Genomic DNA, 21,741 nt, shown 5'->3' on the forward strand with positions numbered 1-21,741 from the left:
ACTGGGATCAAGCCTGCAACCTGGGCATGTGCCCTGACTGGGAATCGAACTGTGACCTGGTTCACAGGTAGATACTCAACCACTGAGCCACACTGGCCGGGCTGGGGCAAATTTCTGTCATGTGAGACCTGTCCCTCAACTCAAAACGTACAAAACGTGGCGGCTTCCTGACTCGGTTAAAATTAGACCTCAGGTCAGATTTTCGGAATTCATCCAACGTCTGAGCAAACTGATTTTACAAAGCCCAGTGTTCACAGTTATTTCAGACCAGGACGCCTCCCCTTGTTCGATCTGTGGTCCCAGCAAGTTACCGCATGTAGGTTTTAGTTTCTTCATCCTTAAAAAGGCAATAAGAACCAAGAAAGACTGGTCAGGAGGGTTCAGTAAGACACTGGGCAGAGCACACGCAGGGCCCGGCGTACAGTCATGTCCAGGCAATGCCAGGACTTCATCATTTCTCCTCCCACGTGGCCAGGGCCATCTTGTCGCACCGCTCAGGACTTTCGACATCTCCGTAAGGACCCATGCCGTGTCTGTGGGAGGCACTGCAGGCGACGTGGTGATGGCCAGGGAGTCTGGCCTGACGGAGTCCAGCACCGTCCGCTCACCGGCACGGCAGGGAGAGTCCTGAGAGCACGCCTGGCCTCTGCTTCCGCCCCTTTACAGGTGGGTTTCTGCTTGGACTGCCACATTTAAGGAAGGCCTGGCAGATACCCACACCCAGACACGCACGCATGAAGACACCCTCTGAGGTGATACAGCCCAGCTGCCTTCGCCGCCGTTGGGGCTGCCCTTAAGCTGGCCTGCATTTGCTTCTCCAGCCTCCCTCCGCCGTGTCGCCCTCCCTGTTTGCAGCCAGACGGACCCATCACGCATCGCACTCGAGGCTTCAGCCCAGACGCTCAGACTTCTCTGGTCCCCAGCTCCGTCCACCTGCGGCGTCCTCCAAAGACCCCGAGTCAGACCCACCCCATACCTAGTCTTTATCCCCAGTCACTGTCTGTTGTGGATTCCCTGAAAGGCCGGCGGCTGTGTCTCCCGTGAGTCACGTCCTGGCCCAGCGCTGATGGGAGGGCCCACGGCACAGACCAGGGACCCGGCCCGGACCACATGGGACATGCCCGCCCCTGCTGCTTCCTCGGACTGCGGTCACGTCTTCTCACTTATTCACAGAAACAGCAGACAGCTGCATAGCTTCTGGGGGGAACGTAACTGCAGCCCAGGTCTCGTTCCTTCCACCAAAGCACATTCCAGATGAGCCAAAGTCTTAGACGTAAAGAATGAAGCATCAACAATACGTGAGTGGAAGAAGAGACACGTGGATTAATGAATTTAGAGTGGGGAAGGCCTTCCTATGCAGGATACAATAATCAGGAGTCAAGAGATGAAAGAATGATGGTTATAGCTAATTAAAAATATTCAATTTTCTACAGCAAAAAGGTATAAAAGTTAAATTCTATCAAACTGAGGAAATAACTTTGGAACATATATGATGAAGGGTTAACTTTCTTCACTTACAAGGACCCCTTACATGTCAACCAAAAAATGCTGAATATTCCCACAAAAAATGGTCAGGTAGCAAATACAGATAACTAATAAATTGAAATGATGCTCAGTTTTGCTAAGAGATACAAATTAAAGCAAAGAGATACAATTTTTAAACCGATTAGATGGGCAATTAATTGAGAATGTGCGAGTCCTGGCTGGTGTGGCTCAGCCGGCTGGGCATCGTCCTGTGCACCAGAAGGTTGCCAGTTGGATTCTGGGTCAGGGCATGAGCCCAGGTTTTGGGCCTGATCCCCGGGAGGCGCGTGCAGGAGGCAGCTGATGGATGTTGTGCTTCTCATAGCGATGTTGCTCTCTCTCTTTCCTTTTCCCTCTCTCTAAAAATCAATAAAAAGATCTTTAAAAAAAGATAATGTCCAGTGTTGGTAACAGTGTAAGTCACAGGCTTCCCCATGCACTGCGTAGGGAGCCCCAATGGAGGCTACTTTTGTTGAGTACAACTTAGCAAATTTAAACAAAAAAGAAGCCATTCCTTTGATTCACTACTTCCACTGGCAGAAATTTAGCTTGGAAAGGAATTCAAGGACACAGTAATAAACTATTTGTGACTAGATGACTGGTCAGTTGAGTCATGATACACACCAAACACGGAATCCTGTGCAGTTACCACAGAAGAATGGCGCTGGCAGGGTCGTTGTGAGGAACGTTAGGTGGGGGAAGTGCAGAGGCATGTGATTGCACTGCATGCATCTGGAATGCGGGGCGGGCGGGCTGAGTGTGTGTCAGCATAAATATACAAATGTAAACGTTTTCCTGGAAAAGTGCTTAAGAAAATGAGAAGTGGTCACTCTTGGCGGGAGGAGCTGAGTGGGGAAGGGGGACAGGAGGAACAGAGGGACATTTTCATTTTATGCCTTTCTGAGCCAGTCTAGGGCCTGGCCTCGTATTCATAACGTTGTAAGGGCGTCTACATTGCAAAACGCAACACAGTCCAGCTGCTGCCGACCTTGGCCTGCTGGAGGGGACCAAAGTTTTGAGTACTGGATACAATTTATTAACTGGATTAATAAAAGCACCATTTACTATGGTGTACAAGATCAACATTTTTTAAAATTTTATTTATTTAAAAAATATTTTTTAAATTTTAACATATTTTTATTGATTTCAAAGAGGAAGGGAAAGGGAGAGAGAGATAGAAACATCAGTGATGAGAGAGAATCTTTAATCCACTGCCTCCTGCACACCCCCTACTGGGAATTGAGCCCACAACCCAGGCATGTGGCCTTGACTGCAGGCCGACGCTTTATCCACTGAGCCAAACTGGCTAGGGCTAATATATATGTATATATATATATATATATATAAATAAAAGGGTAATATGCTAATTAGGCCGGACGTCTTCCAGATGTCCGTCTGGACAAAGCCACAGTGACTGTGAGGGCCAAAGGCAGGCAGCCATGACGGCTGCAAGGGCCAATGGCAGGTCACCAAGGAGGCCAGCAGTGGCAGCAGCAGAGGGGTGATGGGGGCGGTGCCTTCCCCTGACCAGCCTGGTCGCCTCCTCCAGAGGGAGGTCAGAGGCAGCAGCAGTGGCTGGGGTGATGGGGGTGCACCTTCCCCTGATCAGCCTGGTCATCTCCCACAGAGGGAGGCCAGACTGTGGCTTAGGCCCGCTCCCCGAGGCCATCAGTAGGACATCCCCTGAGGGCTCCTGGACTGTGAGGGGGGGCAGGCCAGGCTGAGAGACACCCCCCCCCCCCACGTCCCAGTGCCTGCGGCCAGCCAGAGGGAGGGAAGCCTGGGTCCTGGGTGCAGGGGCCGAGGCAGAGACAGTTAGGGGCTAGAAGGTAGGCAGGCAGGTAAGCGGTTAGGAGCCAGGGGTCCCAGATTGCAAGAGGGATGTCCGACTGCCAGTTTAGGCCCCATCCCACAACTGCTGGTTTAGGCCCGATCCCACAGGCATTGGGCTGAAACCGGCAGTTGGACATCCCCTGAGGGGTCCTGGATTGGAGAGGGTGCAGGCCGGGCTGAGAGCCCCCCTCCCCTGCACAAATTTCGTGCACCTGGCCTTATATTTAAATACTAGAGGCCTGGTGCATGAAAATTCGTGCACTCAGGGAGTCCCTCACAGTCCGGAAGTCCTTGGGGGATGTTCACCTGCCAGTTCACAAGCCACAGTTGGACATCCTTAGCCCTGCCAAGGAGGTGGGAGAGGCTCCTGCCACTGCTGCTGTGTTTGCAGCCATCAGCCAGGCTTGTGGCTGAGTGGAGTTCCCCCTGTGGGAGCACACTGACCACCAGGGGGCAGCTCCTGCATTGATCATCTGCCTCCTGGTAGTCAGTGTGCATCATAGTGGCCAGTTGTTCCTGGTCATTCCACTATTAGGATCAATTTGCAAATTACCCTTTTATTATATAAGATATATAATTTTGTTTAAAATATATTTTTATTGATTTCAGAGAGGAGGGGAGAGGGAGAGAGAGAAACATCAATGATGAGAGAGAATCATTGATCAGCTGCCTCCTGCACACTCCCTACTGGGGATTGAGCCTGAAATCCGGGCATGTGCCCTGACCGGGAACCCAACTGTGACCTGGTTCATAGGTTGATGCTCAAGCACTGAGCCACACCGACCGGGCTCAGCATTTTTTAGAGTGAAGGGCCTCTGCATTGAAAGACTGGGACCACTGGCGACAGAGAGGGCAAACACAGACACTCCTGACTGCGCTGGGGCGCCTTATCCATTGTGAGGGGCCCTGGAAGGCCAGCTGTGGCCTCAAGAACAATCTGTGATGTTTCAGCGCCACCACAAGTGACTCACAAATGTCACATGGTGTCACCGCCAGTCCCCACAGCACAGACCCTTTCACCACCAGCTCCACCGGGCGTTTGGAAAGAGAAAATGGAAAGCAAGCTTTCTCCGGAGGCCACCACCGCAATCACAAGTTAATACGTGAGGTCTGTTTTCTCACAGTGGGGTGCGGCCCTGAGCTCCTCAGTGGCTGAGGCTGGCATGCATCCGAACGTGAGAGCCACAGGAAAGGCCTAGAACCCCCGCCCGTGCGCCAGGGCCCGCAGGCTCCCCGCTGCCACTCACGTCATGTAGGTGAAGAAGGTGCTCAGCGGCTCCAGGGAGTGATTCCGGAAATACTCAAACTCCCTGCACAGCTTCTTCCTCATCTCCGTGTCGATTTTGGAAACAGTGAGAGGATTCGTTTGATTAGCCAAGAAGTTGCCGTAATCAGTGGTCTGCAGGTGAACTTTCAGATCTGAAATCCAACGAAACCCCACAGCCAGTTAGCGTTTGAACACACATGAACAGCCTTTACAACCGTCACTGAATTTACGCAAGCTTTACGCTGATGCACGTTAATTATTATTACCTTACAGACCCCAGCCTGAGGTCTACGTATGATTTAGACAAGTGGATTTCTCTAAAGCAACCAACAATTCAATATCGATATGGGTATTCTGGTACAGCCACATGTTCAATGACCTAGGAGTCCAGGATTTTTAGCGCGGCCGGAGAACATTAACGACCACCGGGTGAGAGATGGTGAGGAGCTTCCCGGAGCCGGAAATAGCTTCTCGGCAAACTGTTGAGAAGGAACTGGGGGTCCAGCCCAACGTGGTGGAAAAGAGCCGTTCCTCAGTGACAGGGGCCAGCGGTGCGGGAGGCACCCTCGTTACATATGAGGACCCCGAGTCTGGGGCTAATGGCGCAGTTAGACGGGGTGGGGGGGGGGAAGGGCAGAGCTCGAACCAGGGTCTTCTGACCCTAAAATCAATCGTTTCCCCAGGCCCAGGCCAGCAGCCTTTGATCAATGCTCTTGGCTGCCAGGCTATTGAATTACATTCCACTTACTGTGCTCCTCCTCACAAGTCGTGTTCCCAGCCTCCTTACTTTTGCTAATGCTGACCCCACCCTCTCCAGGAGCCCCCAGCTTCCCCCCGATTTGCCCATTATAACGGATCCTTCAACATTGACACAGTAGCTACCAGTGACTGAGGGCTTAGTATGTACTAGGCGTGTATTAGCTCACTTAATGGCGAGCCTAGGAGGTGGGAATGATGTTTGCAGATAAGGCTGATGCTCAGAGAGGTTAATAATTGGCTCAAGATCAAGGTGATAAAGGAATTCTAAGCCAGGCTCACCTGACTCCAGAGCCGCTTAGAATCTGTATTTTATTGCCAACCCGTTCAATCAGGTTGCCCATTGTCCTGCGCGGCCGGAATTCCCGGCAGAATCACTTGCTCTCACTCGTCTGAATCTCCAGTTCCCTGAGGACACTTCTAGCACAGCCCCGTCCCAAGGCGCTGCAGGCTTAAGCGCAGCCTCGCACCCGGATTTACGTGTTATTAGGGTCTGAAGACCAGACCGTCTTTGGCACCGTCTGGCCCGCGGCCGGGCTTCTGTCGCATCCTGGGGCGCAGGGGACTGCACGCGGCGCTGATGAAATAGCTCCTGTGCGCTCCACACGGACTCCTCGTCCCCCAGGAAACGCAGTCTGATGGGGACGAGGCACCACAAACAGAGGGTCCATCAGGGCTCAGCGACTGACACCAGGACCCTGGCTGAGGAACGTGCCCTGGAGGCCGCCACGCCCCGGCGCCTCGGTGCCCGCAGGAGCGAGAGGAAGGGCGCCGTGAGCCAGTGCCAGCGGCCGGGCCACCGCAGCCCCTGTCGACAGAGCTTCGGGGAGAAGGGGAGTGAGAAACGAGCCAGGGAGCGAGCAGGTGTTCCAGGCAGGGCTGGGCAGGCGCCGCTCTCCTGAGGACACAGGAAGCCATGGGGGGTGTGGCTGGTGGGCGCGGCTGGTGGGGGTGGCTGGTGGGGGTGGCTGGTGGGCACGGCTGGTGGGCACGGCTGGTGGGCGCAGCTGGTGGGCACGGCTGGTGGGCGCAGCTGGTGGGCGTGGCTGGTGGGCACGGCTGCTGGGCGCAGCTGGTGGGGGTGGCTGGTGGGGGTGGCGAGTGGGAGGCAGCAGTGACGCTTAAACAAGCGATTCTGTTCAGTGGCCAGGGCCCCTCCTCGGATCTGGAGGAGGTTATGCGTCGGAAATGCTGTTTGGCTGCAGAATTTACTGGCTCAATTACCTATTTAATTAATTTAAAAATACACTTTTTGGGGGGCCATGTCTCGTTTGTCTTTTATTTCAGATCTTCCTATCATTTGACAGTTTGCATGCTCCGTGTGAGGACTGTTGGCCAACGAAGGGACACAGGGCATTTCTGCAGAAACCCTGACATTTGCTCATGTGACACGTTTCTTTTAAGCAAAACAACTCGCAAACGTTCGGGTCGCCAGGGAGACCCTGAAACTAAATGCCTCACGGAGCTCGAGGGTGCCATGGCCCAGGCACACTTGCACGCAGACGCTAAGAGCATCGTAGGACTCCCAGGCGGCCCGGGCCACGATGGGCCACCAATAACCGCAATGCCTCCGCGCAGAGTTACAGTGTTCACGATGGGTCCGCTCCGTCTTTCCCCAAGTGCTCATCGAGTAGGTACGTGAGGAATCAGACACTGTGGAGACATGATTTGGAGTGACAGGCTTCTTTTTTAATCTTTCTGTACACTTTAATTTTAGAAAGCACTCCTTGCTCACGTACCAGGAGAAGAGGCAGTCAGCACAGTGCGCTCTTCCTCTCCTCGTCCCAGTTTCCGATTCTGTCAGCTCTTCCTTCTACCTGCCCAGCGTTCACAGCGGTACGGCCACTGCTCTTACCCTCAGGTGGTTCGGTGTCTTCGCTGGCAGTCCTCACAGGAGCGTCTTCCGTGCGAGGCCTGGGCTGGCTCTCTCTCATGGCCAAGAGGTTCTTCCAGGAAGGACCCTGAGCGCCGGAGACTAGAATAGCTACTGATCTCGCTACTCTAAATATGACTTGGCCACGCCCGGGGACACTTCCTTTCCTCAGGACTCTGGACATTCTCCTGGCACCTGCTGGTATATGGCGAAGGGTTAGGGCAGTTTTATTCCGTCTCTCCTGGAAATGACTTACTTTTGCCCGAATGTCTAAAGAATTCCTTCTTTAGTCTTGAATCATAGTAACCTGATCAGGAACTGTCTCAGGTCAATGTCCATTGTTCTTTCTCAGATTTTCCTGTGATTCAGTTTCCTATTTTGCTGTGTGGATTCTTCTCTTTCAGGGAACTCTTTTTTTTTTTTTAAATAAACAGGCTCCTTAACTGCGGGCGTGAAAGCCTCTGCCAGTGAATCTGGTGATGGCCCCCAGAGCCCCCGGCCCGAGGACGGCGCCCAGGGACGGCGCCCAGGGACGCGCAGCGCACTTGGAAATTCACGGCTTCTTCACCCAGAGAAGCTGCGCAACAAGAGGCGGGGTTTTTCTTTTTTATACAAATGAGAACATGAAAATGTCCAACCTGTGGGATCACTGTCAATTAAATCGGATTGTAGCAATAGAAAAAAGGCCTCGATTAGGCTCCATAACAAATACCAGAGCAAGGGACACAGAGGTGTGTGTGCGTGTGCGTGTGCATGCAGGCATGTGCAGGGGCTTATAGGTGTGCGGACGTGTGCAGGCGTGTGTAGGTGTGCACACATGTGTGCAGGCGTGTGCAGGGGCATGCAGGTTACGGGTCACAGTGGAAAATGGGTCTCCGGGCTCAGGCCCTGGGTCAGGAATTGCCTGATCACAACTGAGACGGGACAAGGACCAGGGCTGCGTGGTCATCTATTAATTCCCTGGGCAGATCAGCTTCAGGAAACGGAGTTTGTTGTCTGTCTTCTGGCAGCTTCCTGTCTGGGCCTCACTAAGCACGCAGACCCGCTCGCCAGGTGGGCGAGGTCACGGCAGCCCCTCCAGGGCACCTGTTCGGGGTGCCCTCTGCGCAGGCCCTGTGTCCCCGGCCCTCGGCAGTGTCTTCCTCTACAAGAGGGTGTGGAACCCAGGCTTTGGGGGTGTGGTGAGGATTTCACCAGATGGCGGAGAGGAGCCAGTGTGTAGAAGCCACCATAATATTAGCTCCTTTTTCTTCTCACTTGTGGCCTCTACACCAAAGTGATGTGATTCAGTTGGCTAAGGACTGTGGTTTTTACTCTCTAAACCAGAATTTTTTCCAACCAAAATATTGGAATTGACCATCATGTCTTACAATTGCCCTGATTTTAATATGTATATCAGTGTCTATAAAAGCCACGTCTTCCCCGTGTTCGCTCTTTTACCGTCCCCTTACAGCGATGAAGTGTCGCCCTCTTTGGCGTATCACCGCCCGCCCCGCATCGCCTGCGTTTCCGTGATGGCCTGGGTCCCAGCCTCCCACCTGTGGTTCAGAACCCCGGCCGCCCGGCACTGTGGCCACCTCCTGATGGACTCTTCACAGACCGGACGGTTTTAACAGACATTGTCTCTTAACCTTAACAATAACCCGTCTCAGAGCGGAAACGCGGAGGCCAGAGAAATAACCCGCTCCTGGTGTCACAGCAAGTGTTCGACGCTCCTTCAGCATCTCAAAGCCCCGCAATCAGACCCTCAAGGCCCCTCCACCTTCTCCACCTAAATTCCAGCCTTATCTCCAGGCATTCCAGTCTCGGAGCGCTGGCTCCATCCCCCACACGCTTTATTTCTCCTTATCAGTAATCCAGTGACTTTCCTGGGCCCAGAACGTCTCCCAGCTCAACTCCCCGCCCCACCCACCGCGCATTGGCATTCTCCAACCTACCGTCCCCCACATTTGGAATCATATCTCAAACACCACTAACCGTAACCATGAAATGGAGGAATTATTTCAGGAATTCATGAGTCTAGCAGAGACTAATTCTTGTTGTTCAGGTTCCTCGGGGAGCCCCGGGAACTCTTACGATTCAATCTACAAAACATCCTCAGAAATCTGTGATCGCCCTGGAAACCGGACGTAGGCCAGGGAGACGGCATTTCAGGGGTTTTATTTTCTTCTCTAGCATGAAAGCCTTTTTAGGGCACGGACTATACCTTTTTAATTTTTTTTTTTTAATTTATCTACGAGAGAGAGAGAGAGAGAGAGAGAGAGAGAGAGAGAGAGAGAGGTTTGTTGTTCCACTTGTTTATGCATTCATTGGTTGATTCTTGTATGTGCCCTGACCAGGGATCGAACCCACAACCTTGGCCTATCTGAGGACGCTCTCACCGAACAACCCCACCAGGGCAGGGACCATTCCTTTTCTGTCTGCACGTCCTTGGCTGCAGGAGAAAGAGCTTACTAGGCAGGGGTTGTTGACTAACTGCCATGTGAAGGCACCGCTGAGAAGGAATGAAGGTCGTGCCGCTTCGAGGGACGTCACTGTTAGTGAGATTTAACCTGCTCCTCTCAGTCCCTTCCAAACCGGACAGGACCGCGTCCTGTGACGGCTGGTCTCCTCCTCTCACCACACCTGTTTGTTTTAGAAAAGACTATTATTACTAAATCCTAGAGCTCCTTCATTCATTGTGCCACCTTGTCTTCTTTGAAGAGGAAAGGATGTTTGCAAGTCTTACGTATAATTTAAAAATCAATCGGATGAAAACAGCAGCGCGGCCTGAAAAGCCGCGAGAGGCTCCTGCGCAGCTTAGTCCGAGGAGCCGCCGCGGGCACCGGCCTTGGACGGCAGGCCAGGCCCCTGACCTCCGGGAGCGGTGCCATGGAGCCAGCGGAGGCGCGGAGGGCCCGGGCCGCGAAGAGAGATGTCCAACAAGGGGATCGGTCATTCCCGCCCCTTCGCCGTTACTAGTTGGTTCAAGTCTCTCCTAAAGAACGCAGCCTCCGAGCAGACCCGGCCCAGCTTCCCTCTCCTGCCGCTGCAGGGGCTGAGTCAGAGGCCCCGAGGCGGCTCTGCTCCGTCCCTCAGGGCAGCCTGGAACAGATGAGTGCTCTGACCACACGCACACAGTTCTGCACAAACATGAACACCAGGACTCCAAGGCTTGTCTGACAACCTTCCTTTCCTCTCTGCCGAACCACCGGAAACCGTATGTGCTTCTTGCAAGTGGTTTGAAAACAATATGCTGAGGCCTGGCCACTGTGGCTCAGTGGTTGAGCCTGGACCCATGAACCAGGAGGTCAAGGTGCGATTCCCAGTCAGGGCATATGCCCGGGTTGTGGGCTCCATCCCCAATAGGGGGCGTGCAGGAGGCAGCCAACTGATGTTTCTCTCTCATCACTGATGTTTCTCTCTCTCCCTCTCCCTTCCTCTGAAATCAATAAAAAACAACAATATGTGTATATCAGACACTTCTTTTTTTAAAGATTAGAGGACTTATCTTTGCCAAGTTAGTTTTTCTTTTCTAGAAAGTGTCTGCTTCGGCACACAGTACTCTTGTGATGCTGTACCCCCACTCCTGTGTATCCATCATTTTATGTGCATGTTGTATGCAAAAGCAAACAAATCCCAAAGTCCTTAACTTCTATCCGATAGGGCGGCTGGGCAGGCGGCTGCGTTCTCTCAGATGCAACAGGTGCACTGCCATTCACGTTACTTACAACCAACAGGCGAGACACAACCAGGCGGGCAGGCAGTTGCTATGTCCAATGGAGCTGTGAGCAAGCGGGCCCTGGTCTTGGATCCTAACTCCAGCTCAGAGCAGACATGCTAGTGAACTATGGACGCAGACCTCCTGTCCTCCATCCTGAGGACGGCAGGAGGGGCAGGTTAGTCACGGCCTCTGGTCCTCGGCTCCGAGCCCAGGACGTGAACCCCTTATCGTGTTTAGACTGACCTTATCAGCACTCATGACCCAGTTTCGTGTCACATTGATATTCCTGGGCGCCGCAAAGAGTCGATTGGCATGGATTCAAACATAGTTGTGCAAAAATGGTTGGAAATATACTATTCGGAGGAAGGAAAGAGACACATGCAGCCGCGGAGGACGTAGAGGCCCGCACGTGCGGCTCTACGGGATCACTTCGGGTCCTTCCCGCCACCAATGAGCGTTCTGCGTGTGCAGCCGTGTGCAGCCGTGTGCAGCCGTGTGCACTTCACTAAGAAAGTCACTCTTCAGGTCTGCCGTCTGCAGCCTTCCCTTCTCCCCCAGCGGGAGCCGCGGGCGGTTCCTCTCGGCATTCCTTGGTGCGCTGCCAATGCCTAGTTGTGTACCCTGAAGACATTTCTCCCATCCAAGTACTAACCAGGCCCGACCCTGCTTAGCTTCCGCGATCAGACGAGATCTGGCGCGTTCAGGGTGGTATGGCCGTAGACCTGAAGACATTTCTGTATTTGAATTTAAATTTGCATTTCTTAGCCCATTTGAAAGTTTGACTGAAAACTAAATAGAATTTATTCAAATGACTTATCTCAGAAGCTCTCATTCTGTCAGGTCTATTAATTTTTTTCTACCTCAATTTATGCAGATTTTTGATCGGAGACTCCTCAGTCCCCCACCTCCTCATATAACATGCTGACGTGACTAGGAGTTGGGATCATGTTTATTTTTGTAGCCAACAGCATTAGTTAGCATCTGGGAGCTTCTCCTGGCTGTGTCCATCGCCATGAAAGGAGATGGAGCATCGCTCCTGGATGGCTGGGCCTCCACCACCCGACTGGTCAGACCACCCACAGTGACCGACCTCAGGCCCCTCAGCCCCCCTCTCCCGACCCTCCCCCCCCAGTTGCCTGCAAAGTCACCTTCACCTTCTGCTTTGCAGTCTGGATCCTTACAGATTTCTTGCTTTTTCTAGAATAATCTGGAAGTTTTAAAGCACCTTCTTATGGACACATCCAGTACTGATTTTATAAGCATGTTTCAAAATGAGTGAGTAGCTGTTTTTAAGAATAAAAATACTGCACCATGTGACTTATTTGATACGGTTTTGAAGATATTGTAGCTTAGCGATAGTCTCCGGAGAGGGGGGACTGGGAGGTGTCAAAGGGCAGAAAGTTTCGGTTTCACAAGAGGAGCATGTTGTGGGGATCTACAGCACAGCACAGAGCCTGTAGTTAGCCCCCACAATAATAGCGATACTAATGATGAAGATGATGGGGGGGGGGGCGTGTGGGGTGAGGGGCGGGTTGTGGCAGAGGTGGTGGTGGTTTCACAGGTGCACACTTATCTCTGAACTCACCGAGTTGTCTACAATAAACATGTACAGCTTTTCATGTCGACCAGACCTCAGTCCCCTGGTTTCAAAACAGATCATTTCCATTTGCAGAGTGTTTCCCGGTTCTGGCAACATTCTCCCACATACACCTCATTTATTTCTCCAAACAACTGGACCCAGTGGCGTGGCCATCGCACTTTATAAACGAGAGCCCCAGGTCTCCCCGGCACCTGCACCCCCGCCCGCCCGAGGGCTCACCGCAGGCCGCTGGCTATTTGTAAGCTTCAGAGACACTCTCCGTCAGTACAAGCTGGGAAACTGGGGAGAGAGTGCAATTCTCCAGGCTGAGGCTCTTAGCTTTTTTGTTGTTTGTTGTTTGCCATAGATCCCTGGGCAATTTGGGGATGTCTTTATCCAAATAACATCTATAGATACGCGGACTAAAAGCAGGTAGGATTCCAAAGTACAGTTAGCAAGGTGCCTGAAGACGTGTGACATTGTGCTTCTGCCAGGCAGTGGGCAGCGGGCTGAAGGGGGCAGACCCTCCGGGTTTGAACAGGGAGCACCGTGGTATCTCCAACACCGCAGGCCTGCGCCAGCGTCTGAACACACTGCCTTCCCACTGGTGACAAAGCGCACACGAAAGGAAGGCAAACTTCACGCCGAGGATCCTGAACGCGGAGATGAACTGCCTCCTGGGCCCAGCTCAGGGCCCTGAGGTCCGGGCCCTGGAGGAAGACCTGCTCTGGGCTGGGGCTGGGACCCGGACCCGCCCTCCCCGGCGGCCCGCGGCAGCCCTTCCCGCACCCCTCCCGGCGGGATCAGCTCACCCTCCAGGGTCTCGCACTGGACCAGGTTGAGGTAGTCCTGCTGGGTCAGGAGGCCGGCCTTGCAGCCTCGCACCAGCCCCTCCAGGTAGCCGTGGTCCACATTGAAGCTCAGCTCGGCGCTTCCCAGCATGGGGACGGTCCGAGGGTCGGGTCAGTGGGTTCGGGGGAGCAGTGTCTGGGAGCCTCTCGGTCTGGGAACGGCTGGCGGCACAGGAGTCACCGGGAAGCGCCTGCCCGGACAGCGGGGCCTTTGTGACCAGTTTTCTCCGGTGTCAGTGCCTTTGAGCTGAGGCCAGTGGTGTTGATGGCAACAGTGAATAAGCTGATGACCCATCAGCCCAGGAGGCCCCCCTGAGGGGTGGGGGTGAGGGGGCGGGGCGGGCCCCAGCTTTACCAGGAAAGGGGAAACACCTGAATGTTTTGTAAACATCCTTCCCCCCAGCGGAGCTTTGGAATGTAAAGATATTTGTCCTCAATTTCTTCAGGACTAGCAATGTGAGGAGAGGGCCTTTATGAAAATTGATTTTAGAAAGGGCAAGATAGAAACATCAGTGATGAGAGAGAATCATTGATGGGCTGCCTTCTGCACGTCCCCCACTGGAGATCGAGCCCACAACCTGGTCATGTGCCCGATGGGAATTGAACTGTGACCTCCTGCTTCATAGGTCGACACCCAACCACTGAGCCACACCGGCCAGGCGAGGGCCTTTTTTTAAAAAAAAATCCTCACCCAAAGAGTGAGGATATTTATTTTTCCCATTGATTTTTAGCGAGTGGGAGGTGGGGGAGAGAAAGAAACATCTGTTTGAGAGAGACACAATGATTGGTTGCCTTCCACACCTGCCCCGGGGGGGGGGGGGGTCGGGAATGGAATGGAACCTGCAACCCAGGTATGTGCCCTTGACCCCGTGACCCCGTGACAGGGAATGGAACCGGGACAAGGCTAGCACTCTCACCTCTGAGCCACCCCGCCAGGGCAGAGAGGGCCTCTTTTTAATTTTTAAATACGCTTTTATTGATTTTAGATAGAGGAAGGGGGAGGTAGAAACATCAATGATGAGAGAGAATCATTGATTGGCTGCCTCCTGCACGCCCCACACTGTGGTTTGAGCCTGCAACCTGGGCCTGTGCCCTGATGGGGAATTGGGAGCAGGCAGACTGAAGAATCCTAATCCAGTTCTTCCTGTTTGTTAGTTTTTGTCTTAAATTTCTTTGTTATGAGACATTTCAGACGTACACAAAAGGAAACAATACCAGACTAACCCCACAAATCCATCGCCCAGCTTCAGTAACCATCGCTCAGGCCGCATTGGGTCAGCTTTGCGGCATCAGCAGGCTTTCTCTGGAAAGGCTCAGTCTCTGTAGCAACCAGTCCACTCGGCCACAGGTAAATGAATGAGCGAGACTGTGTTCCAATAAAACTTTATTTATAAAAACAGGTGGTGGGTGGCCACACTTGGCCTCTGAGTCATAGTTTTCGAACCCCTGACCTTTGACCTTGCCCTCCTCCTCCCCACCCTGAATAATTGTCAAGTAACGCCAAGATATCCTATTGTTTTATCCATAACCATTTCAGTAGGTATCTCTAAAAGATAAAGATTCTTCTACAATGTCATCACAATTCTATTGCAATCAAGTTATTCCTTATAATATTAAATGTTCAAACTTTTTCGACATGAATTTTGTTGTTTTATGCTTGGTTGCAGATGTGATGTTGGGTTTATATGTCCTTTCACGTCCTTGCATGGGCGCCTCCCCCCCCCCCCCCCCCCCCGCCTGCTTGCTGTTGAAGTGACTGGGTCATTGTTCCCCCGTTTCCCACGGTTTGGAATGTGCTGATTCCGTCTTGAGGTGTCAGTTAACTTACTGCTCTGTCGCCTCTAATTTGGATAAGGTAGTAGTTAGACCTGGAAGCGGGACCCCTTTATGCTGGATTGTTTTCCAAGAACCCTTCCCATCCGTTGTGAATACTTGCCCACGGTGTGTGTAAGTCCCGCCTTCGCTTTGACATGTTTAATGTCAGCTCTGTGAGGACAACCCCCCCATGCAGGTTCATTGGGGGAACAAAATGCTGATGCTTTAGTTTACCGTTCTTCGTTTATTAGCTGAGATACTTCTACGTATAGAAAGAAAACTTCTCAACATCAACTCTTGGTTACCCTAGTTTACAGTCAAATAAGAAAGGCAGGCCCTGGCCAGTGTGCTCAGTGGTTAGAGCACATGGAAGGTCTCCAGTTTGATCCCCATAAAAGGCACTACCTGGGTTGTAGGTTCAATCCCGGCCCCTATTGGGGCACGTGCAGGAGGCAACCAATTGATATCTCTCTCGAACTGATGTTTCTCTCTCTCTCCCCTCCTCCTCCTCCCTCCCTTCCTCCTATCCACTCTCCCTAAAAATCAATGGAAAAATATTCTCGGATGAGGAAAAAAAGAAAGGTGGATAAATGCGTCATTAGTTCTGTTCCTCACCACTTTCCAGATAAAAGAGTTGGTGCCTTCGCATCCTCTGAAAGTGACCAATAATGTTCTTAAATAAAAATCATCATTAAATTCTGCGTTTAAATATGCACGTTCTTCTGACGTAACTCGGGTCGTCTTGGTTCCAGGCTCGCTGTGTACAATTCTGCCCAGACCTGAGATGGGCATTTCTCTGCCCTTCTTGTGGCGTTTGAGAAAGACTTCGTAGGCGGCAGGAAGGCCCCCGGTGACTGACCGGTGGGGTCAGACCAGACTGGGTTCGGAACCTCGGTACTTGGCTTCTGGCTGGGAAAGCATTCAGAGTAAGACCCGGACTGTAAGGTAAACCACAGAGGCAGAAGTAATTTCTAGAAGAAATGGGCTTAGCAAACAAGTTCTAGAGGTAAAGGAAGGGGTCTTGGGGATGGGGAAGGGGGGAGGAAGGAAAGGGGAGGGAGAGTGGGAGGGAGGAAGGAAAAGGGAAGGCCTGGGCGTGCTCCCCGGAGGGAGAGCTCGCTGGGCCCTCCGTCCTATGGGCTTTAAGGGTGGGGACGTTAGGGACCGTCCCGGGGAAGACCTCAGTAGAACAGTCAGCAGCTTTCCCGTGTGTCCTTGCAGGGTGTGGTCTCCACTGATTGATTGGCCGCACCTGGGCTGGAGGTCACTGTCCAATGCGGCTGGTCCTGACGTCAGCCGTGGCTGGTGTTGCTGCTTCTGTGGGCCTGGAGCTGACATACAACTGAGGCCTAGGTGTTATCTCTAGGGAGGGAAGGTCAGGGGTCCAAACCGCATGACCTGCCATATGCTAGGGGAGGAAAGGTCACCCTGGGGGCGAGGTCCCCCCTACAATGGCTTGTCCATCCTGGTGACCTTCTGTACCTGGCTCAGCATCCTTGCTCTGCTCTTATCTGAACTGCTGACCACAAGACCAGTATCTGCAGTGCGGGGGCTGGGTGAGCCCCACGGGGCGGGAGGCAGGGTGGGGCACACTGCAGCAGGTGCCGGGAGCAGTCTCGCTCAGCACCGCAGGGCTTGGGTGGTGGGCCCAGGTCACCTTTCCTTACCTTCTCCGGCACTTAGCTTTTCCTGACAGAACAGAACACACCTCCGCCACCAGCCCAAGGGAAGTGCTCCGCCAGAGAACTGGGTCAGAGCACATGAACCAACTCCTGTGCGTGCTTAAGAAACCCAGCCGGATCCGATCCTAGTGGATTCAGTGAGGAAACCGGAAAGCAGGGGTGGCTCCGGCTGGCGCTCCAGGCAAACCTGGGGTACCTCCCCTCCCCAATTCTGGTTACCTGGGCGGGGGGACACCTGCTTTCCCTTGCTTCTCACAGACCGGGAGCCTGTGATGGTCCTGGGAACCGCGGCTTCCGGGCCTTCGGCAGGAGGATGCTTAGGTTTGAGGTGAGGATGGGACTCGGCACCTTGCTGATCTGGGAGAATTCAGTCTGAAGGGTCCCTTAATAATTTCTTCTTCCTGAAGAGATGGCAGAGCAGTTCAGGTGCTGGCTGTGAACTTGAGCCGCCAGTGACTGGCCATGTGCTGTTTGCCCTGATGGTTCACCTTTTGTACTTGAACAAAATAATAGTTTTGCTTTTATATGCTATTAATTATACCCGGGCCTGGGATAGTACAAGTCTCCTTGTTCTTCAGTGACCCTGTTTCATTTCTGGAAACAAAACCTGCTCTAACAGCAACAGTTCTTAATCCTATCAGGAAAGAATCAATCGTCACTCATAATATTTACACAGGTATCGCTATAAAGAGCAGGTAAAGAGTTCAGAATCCTAGGATGACTGTTTATTTCATAAGCTTGAGGTCATTAATTAGTATTCTTGAGGCAGCCTGGTAAGAAGGTAGAAAAATTCCTTGGCAAGTGGATGGGGAAACCAGGCAGACAGCTGAACCAGAGTGGCGGCACAATTTCCAGCAGATACAGAAGGTCACCTCCCCGGAGGTAACATCTAGGCCTCAGGTGCCTTTCAGCTCCAGGCCCAGAAAAGCAGCAGAACCAGGTGGGCGAAGCCAGGGCAGGCTGCGATGATCTGACCCTGCCCTGGTGCTGGCCATCAGTGGAGACCGCAGCCTTGAAAGGGCACCTGGAAAGCTGATGAATATTCTACTGTATTTTATATTTTGTTGTGTCTTTATTGTTTAATGTTTTGCTCAACTGAGACCCCTAAACTCCCAGCCTTTAAAACGCTCAAAACAAAGGACCCTGGATCACGCCCCTGCCTTTCTCCTCCCCTTTTCTTCCCCCTCAAGCGTGCACCTCCTAAACTCCAGGGGCCCATGAGACTTGCAACAAGGGGAGCAATGGGCAGTAGCAGCTGGTCCGGGCTAACCCCGGCCTGTCTGACGTCCCAGAGAAGGGCCCTGAATGACCTTTCTGACAGCAGCGTGCCTCGCCTCACTCCTCTCCCTCAGCCTTTCTGAGCCGCAGCAGCCCTGCCTAGGCCCCGGCTGCGTCTTCTGTCCCACGCCCTCCCTTGTTTCCCTGTCCCAGCTTTAAGAAATGTGCGCTCACTGTCACCTGGACTCATATTGTGAAATCTTTTCTATACAAATTCAAGAACCCACACACTACCAGCGGCTCGGGGCCGACCGCTCCGTCCTGGTCCCCTTTCCGGTAACACTTTTACCCAAATTTTATATTCTGACTTGCAGATAAATGAATAATTGCCCGACCAAGCAAGATGATTACTTCTTCCTGTATTTTATATTTTGTTCTGTCTTTATTGTTTTATTTTCTGCTCAACTGAGCAAAGCATGCTTTTTGAAAAAATCCAACCATTACAGAAATATATGAGGTGAGGTGTCCTCTGGTACCAACCTGAAGAGAGAACACCGATAGCCATTTGGGTGAACATTGAACAGGTTACTTAAGCTCCAAGATATTTGATGCTCATGGTACCAGCATTCATTTTTCAAAAGGTCATTTTGGTTTTGGGCCACAAGAGGTCACCACAACATCACAGCAATTGTCGTTTGCTTCATCTTAACTGGACATTTTTCATTTGGGAAATGTCACATCAGAGTTTAAACGGGGCTTCCAGTTGCTTATGTCAAGAGACTTTTTAAGACATCAGGAGCCCTGCTGTTCCCCATCTCCAAACATCGTTGGTCTCATCACTAATGCAAGCAAATTACTTCATCTTTTCACCTGTTACTTCACAGCCTGGTTTCACCACCACCTTGATTCACAGAGACTTACCACATCTCGAGATGTTCTGTGAAATGGGGCGGGTGGGGGTGAAAAGCCCGTGAACAAACAGGTTTGGGAGATGCAATAGGCAGTAAGTAGGTCCCCTTGCACACAGAGTGAGCATCACCGAGTGGAGTCTCTGAGAAGTCCTTGGCTAACCTGGAAACGGTGTTTTCCAAACACCTGACTGGACAGTGGCTGCCTCTGCTCGGGCACTTCAGGCCTTGACAACCTGAAGAAGTAGTATTCTTTGGAACATTATTTAAGAAATTCTGATTTATAACATTAATTATTATTTTTTTAAAAAAGCTTTTTAAAATATATTTTTATTGATTTCAGAGAGGAAGGGACAGGAAGAGAGAAATAGAAACATCAATGATGAGAGGGAATCTGATTGGCTGTCCCCTGCACGCCCCCTACTGGGGACCTAGCTGGCAACCCGGGCCTGTGCCCTTGACCTGAATTCAACCCGGACCCTTCAGTCCGCAGGCCGGCGCTCTATACCCGGAGCCTAACCGGCTAGGGCACATTAATTATTTATTTTTTATTTTTAAAATATATTTTATTGATTTTTTACAGAGAGGAAGGGAGAGGGACAGAGAGTCAGAAAACATCGATGAGAGAGAAACATCGATCAGCTGCCTCCTGCACGCCCCCCACTGGGGATGTGCCCGCAACCAAGGTACATGCCCTTGACCAGAATCGAACCCGGGACCCTTCAGTCCGCAGGCCGACGCTCCATCCACTGAGCCAAACCGGTTTTGGCTAATTATTTTTTAGGGTGTTACAAAGCTCATGCATCACACTATTATAGAAGTATTCAACTCATTTTTTTCTGTTCCAAAGTATACTTATATTAAATAAAATACGCATTTCAGTAAGATATCTTCAGTGAATGGCTGCCTTCTGGGAAGCCACAGCTCGTGGGAGGGGCTGAGACCGCGCATCCAATCACAGCCGGCAGCGGGCTCGGCCGCCCACCGGGCCCGCAGGTGATTGGCCTGCTGTGCGGGCAGTGACGTGGGGGGGGGGCGGTCCCGGATGCTGAGCTCCGCGCAGCTCCCGAGCGGGTCCTCACCTGAGCGCGGTCACAGGTGAACGTCCGGCCGGGGCGGCTCTGGGCCGGTCACCTGCTCCCGCGCGTCCACTCGGCCCGCCGGGCGGGGACGGGCTCCTCCGGGCCGGGCCCAGGGCCCCGCGGGCACTGCCACGCTGCTCCCGGCTGCCGCCTCGCTGGGAGCGGGCTCCTCCGGGCCCCGCAGGGAGGCGCCGCCGCCGCGCCCTCCGGCGGTCACCGCGTCAGATCAGTCGGCGGAGTTCGGCCCCCAACAGCGTCCTCTCCTGCCCGGGCGGAGCCCCGCCGGAGGGGCGGAGGGCCTCTGTGAGCGCGGCGCCCGCCGGCCCGGGGCTGGGGCGGCAGGTCCCGCCTCGCCCGGCGGCACCGGGGCTAACGGGGTCCCCGCGGGCCGCACCTCCGCGGGGCCGGGAGCTGAAGCGCGGAGCTCGTCAGGGTCAGGGAGACGGCTCCTCACGCGCAGGCGGTCCGCCTCCCGCTCCGCAGCCCCGGGACCGGCCGCCCGTCGCCCAGGCGCGGCCCGCGGAGCCGAGGTGTGGCCGCGCCCGGACCTCGGAGGGGCCGTTTGCGCCCGTTTGCTCCCGGCGGCAGCGTCTCTGCCCGGGCCCGGCGCCGGGGAGGGCGAGGCGCGTCCACCAGCGCCGCCCTCCGGCCCCCGCCCCCCCGCGGCCGCAGTTCGTTTATCAACCTGAAGAAATGACACCTTTTTGAATGCACATGCGTTTTAAAACTCAGTAGCTTTACAATGCTTTCTTCGCCCCTCCAAACAGTTCCTATTTTTAATTTATTTTCTATCTTGATGGCAGAGATCTCAGATCAGGCGATTGCATGAACTGAGGATGAAAACTTCGCCAGTGGAAATAATAAATGACGCTATTATGCTGAGAATACTATAGGATGTCCCCCCCAAACGTGTGCACACACTGTGAATAATTATAAAGAAAGTGCTTATTAAAATACATTTCATTTTCAAAATTGAGCTCTCAGTTGTTACAGTGTGTGTGTACATTTTTTTGGGACACCCTATATTTCTATGCGAAAGTATGAACTAAGAAAAATAAATTACTATAGATAGGACATTCGTTATTTTATGTTATTATAAGTATGATAAAATGTCACAGAAGGAAGATTTGTAACCAGAAAAACTTTTACACTAACAAAACTTACAATCTTATAAAAGGAAGGGACCTCAGGCCATTTGATATGATGTCACACCAGCTGCAGAGGTAGGGAGGGACTCTGCTTTTTGAGGCCAATCATTAAATTCCCAGATATCTCCCAATATCCGAAATCCCTCTTTCCTAATGAAGAAAAATGTGCCACATGCAGTTCCCATCAACTAGTTCTATGTCTGCAAGATACAAGGTTTTAAAAAAGTTTATTTTGTTTGGTTTGCAAATTTCTCTTAAAAATGGTTACAAAATAGCTTTTAAAAATATTTGAAGTGATTTTTCTTTTTGTTCTGGAAGTTTCTTGATGGAAGAGTTCTTCAAATGCCATATAGAATTAGAATTATAAAATGTATTGGAAATAACAAAGATTTGGGAACATCAAAGACAGTCTTATTACCTTAAAGAGAGGGGAGCCCAACTTCCGAAAGAAAGGTTAAGGAATTGTAACAGAACCATATGTCAATAATGGCAGAACTGGGGC

The 21,741-nt window shown here is 52.4% G+C and overlaps 1 protein-coding gene across 1 annotated transcript in view; it reads right to left on the reverse strand.

The window, feature by feature from the left end:
- Positions 1 to 13,693, reverse strand: part of ATP6V0D2 (ATPase H+ transporting V0 subunit d2) — a 31,906-nt gene extending 18,213 nt beyond the window's left edge. Inside the window, exons 1-2 of the mRNA XM_079796478.1 lie at positions 13,348 to 13,693; positions 4,605 to 4,776 (exon numbers count right to left, since the gene is read on the reverse strand). Coding sequence (XP_079652604.1) covers positions 4,605 to 4,776; positions 13,348 to 13,477 — 302 coding nt within the window. The 5' untranslated portion in view covers positions 13,478 to 13,693. The remainder of the gene's footprint in view (positions 1 to 4,604; positions 4,777 to 13,347) is intronic.
- Positions 13,694 to 21,741: the final 8,048 nt, after the last annotated feature.

This window comes from Cnephaeus nilssonii (assembly GCF_951640355.1).
Source record: "Cnephaeus nilssonii genome assembly, chromosome: 18".
Taxonomy (NCBI): Eukaryota; Metazoa; Chordata; class Mammalia; order Chiroptera; family Vespertilionidae; genus Cnephaeus; species Cnephaeus nilssonii.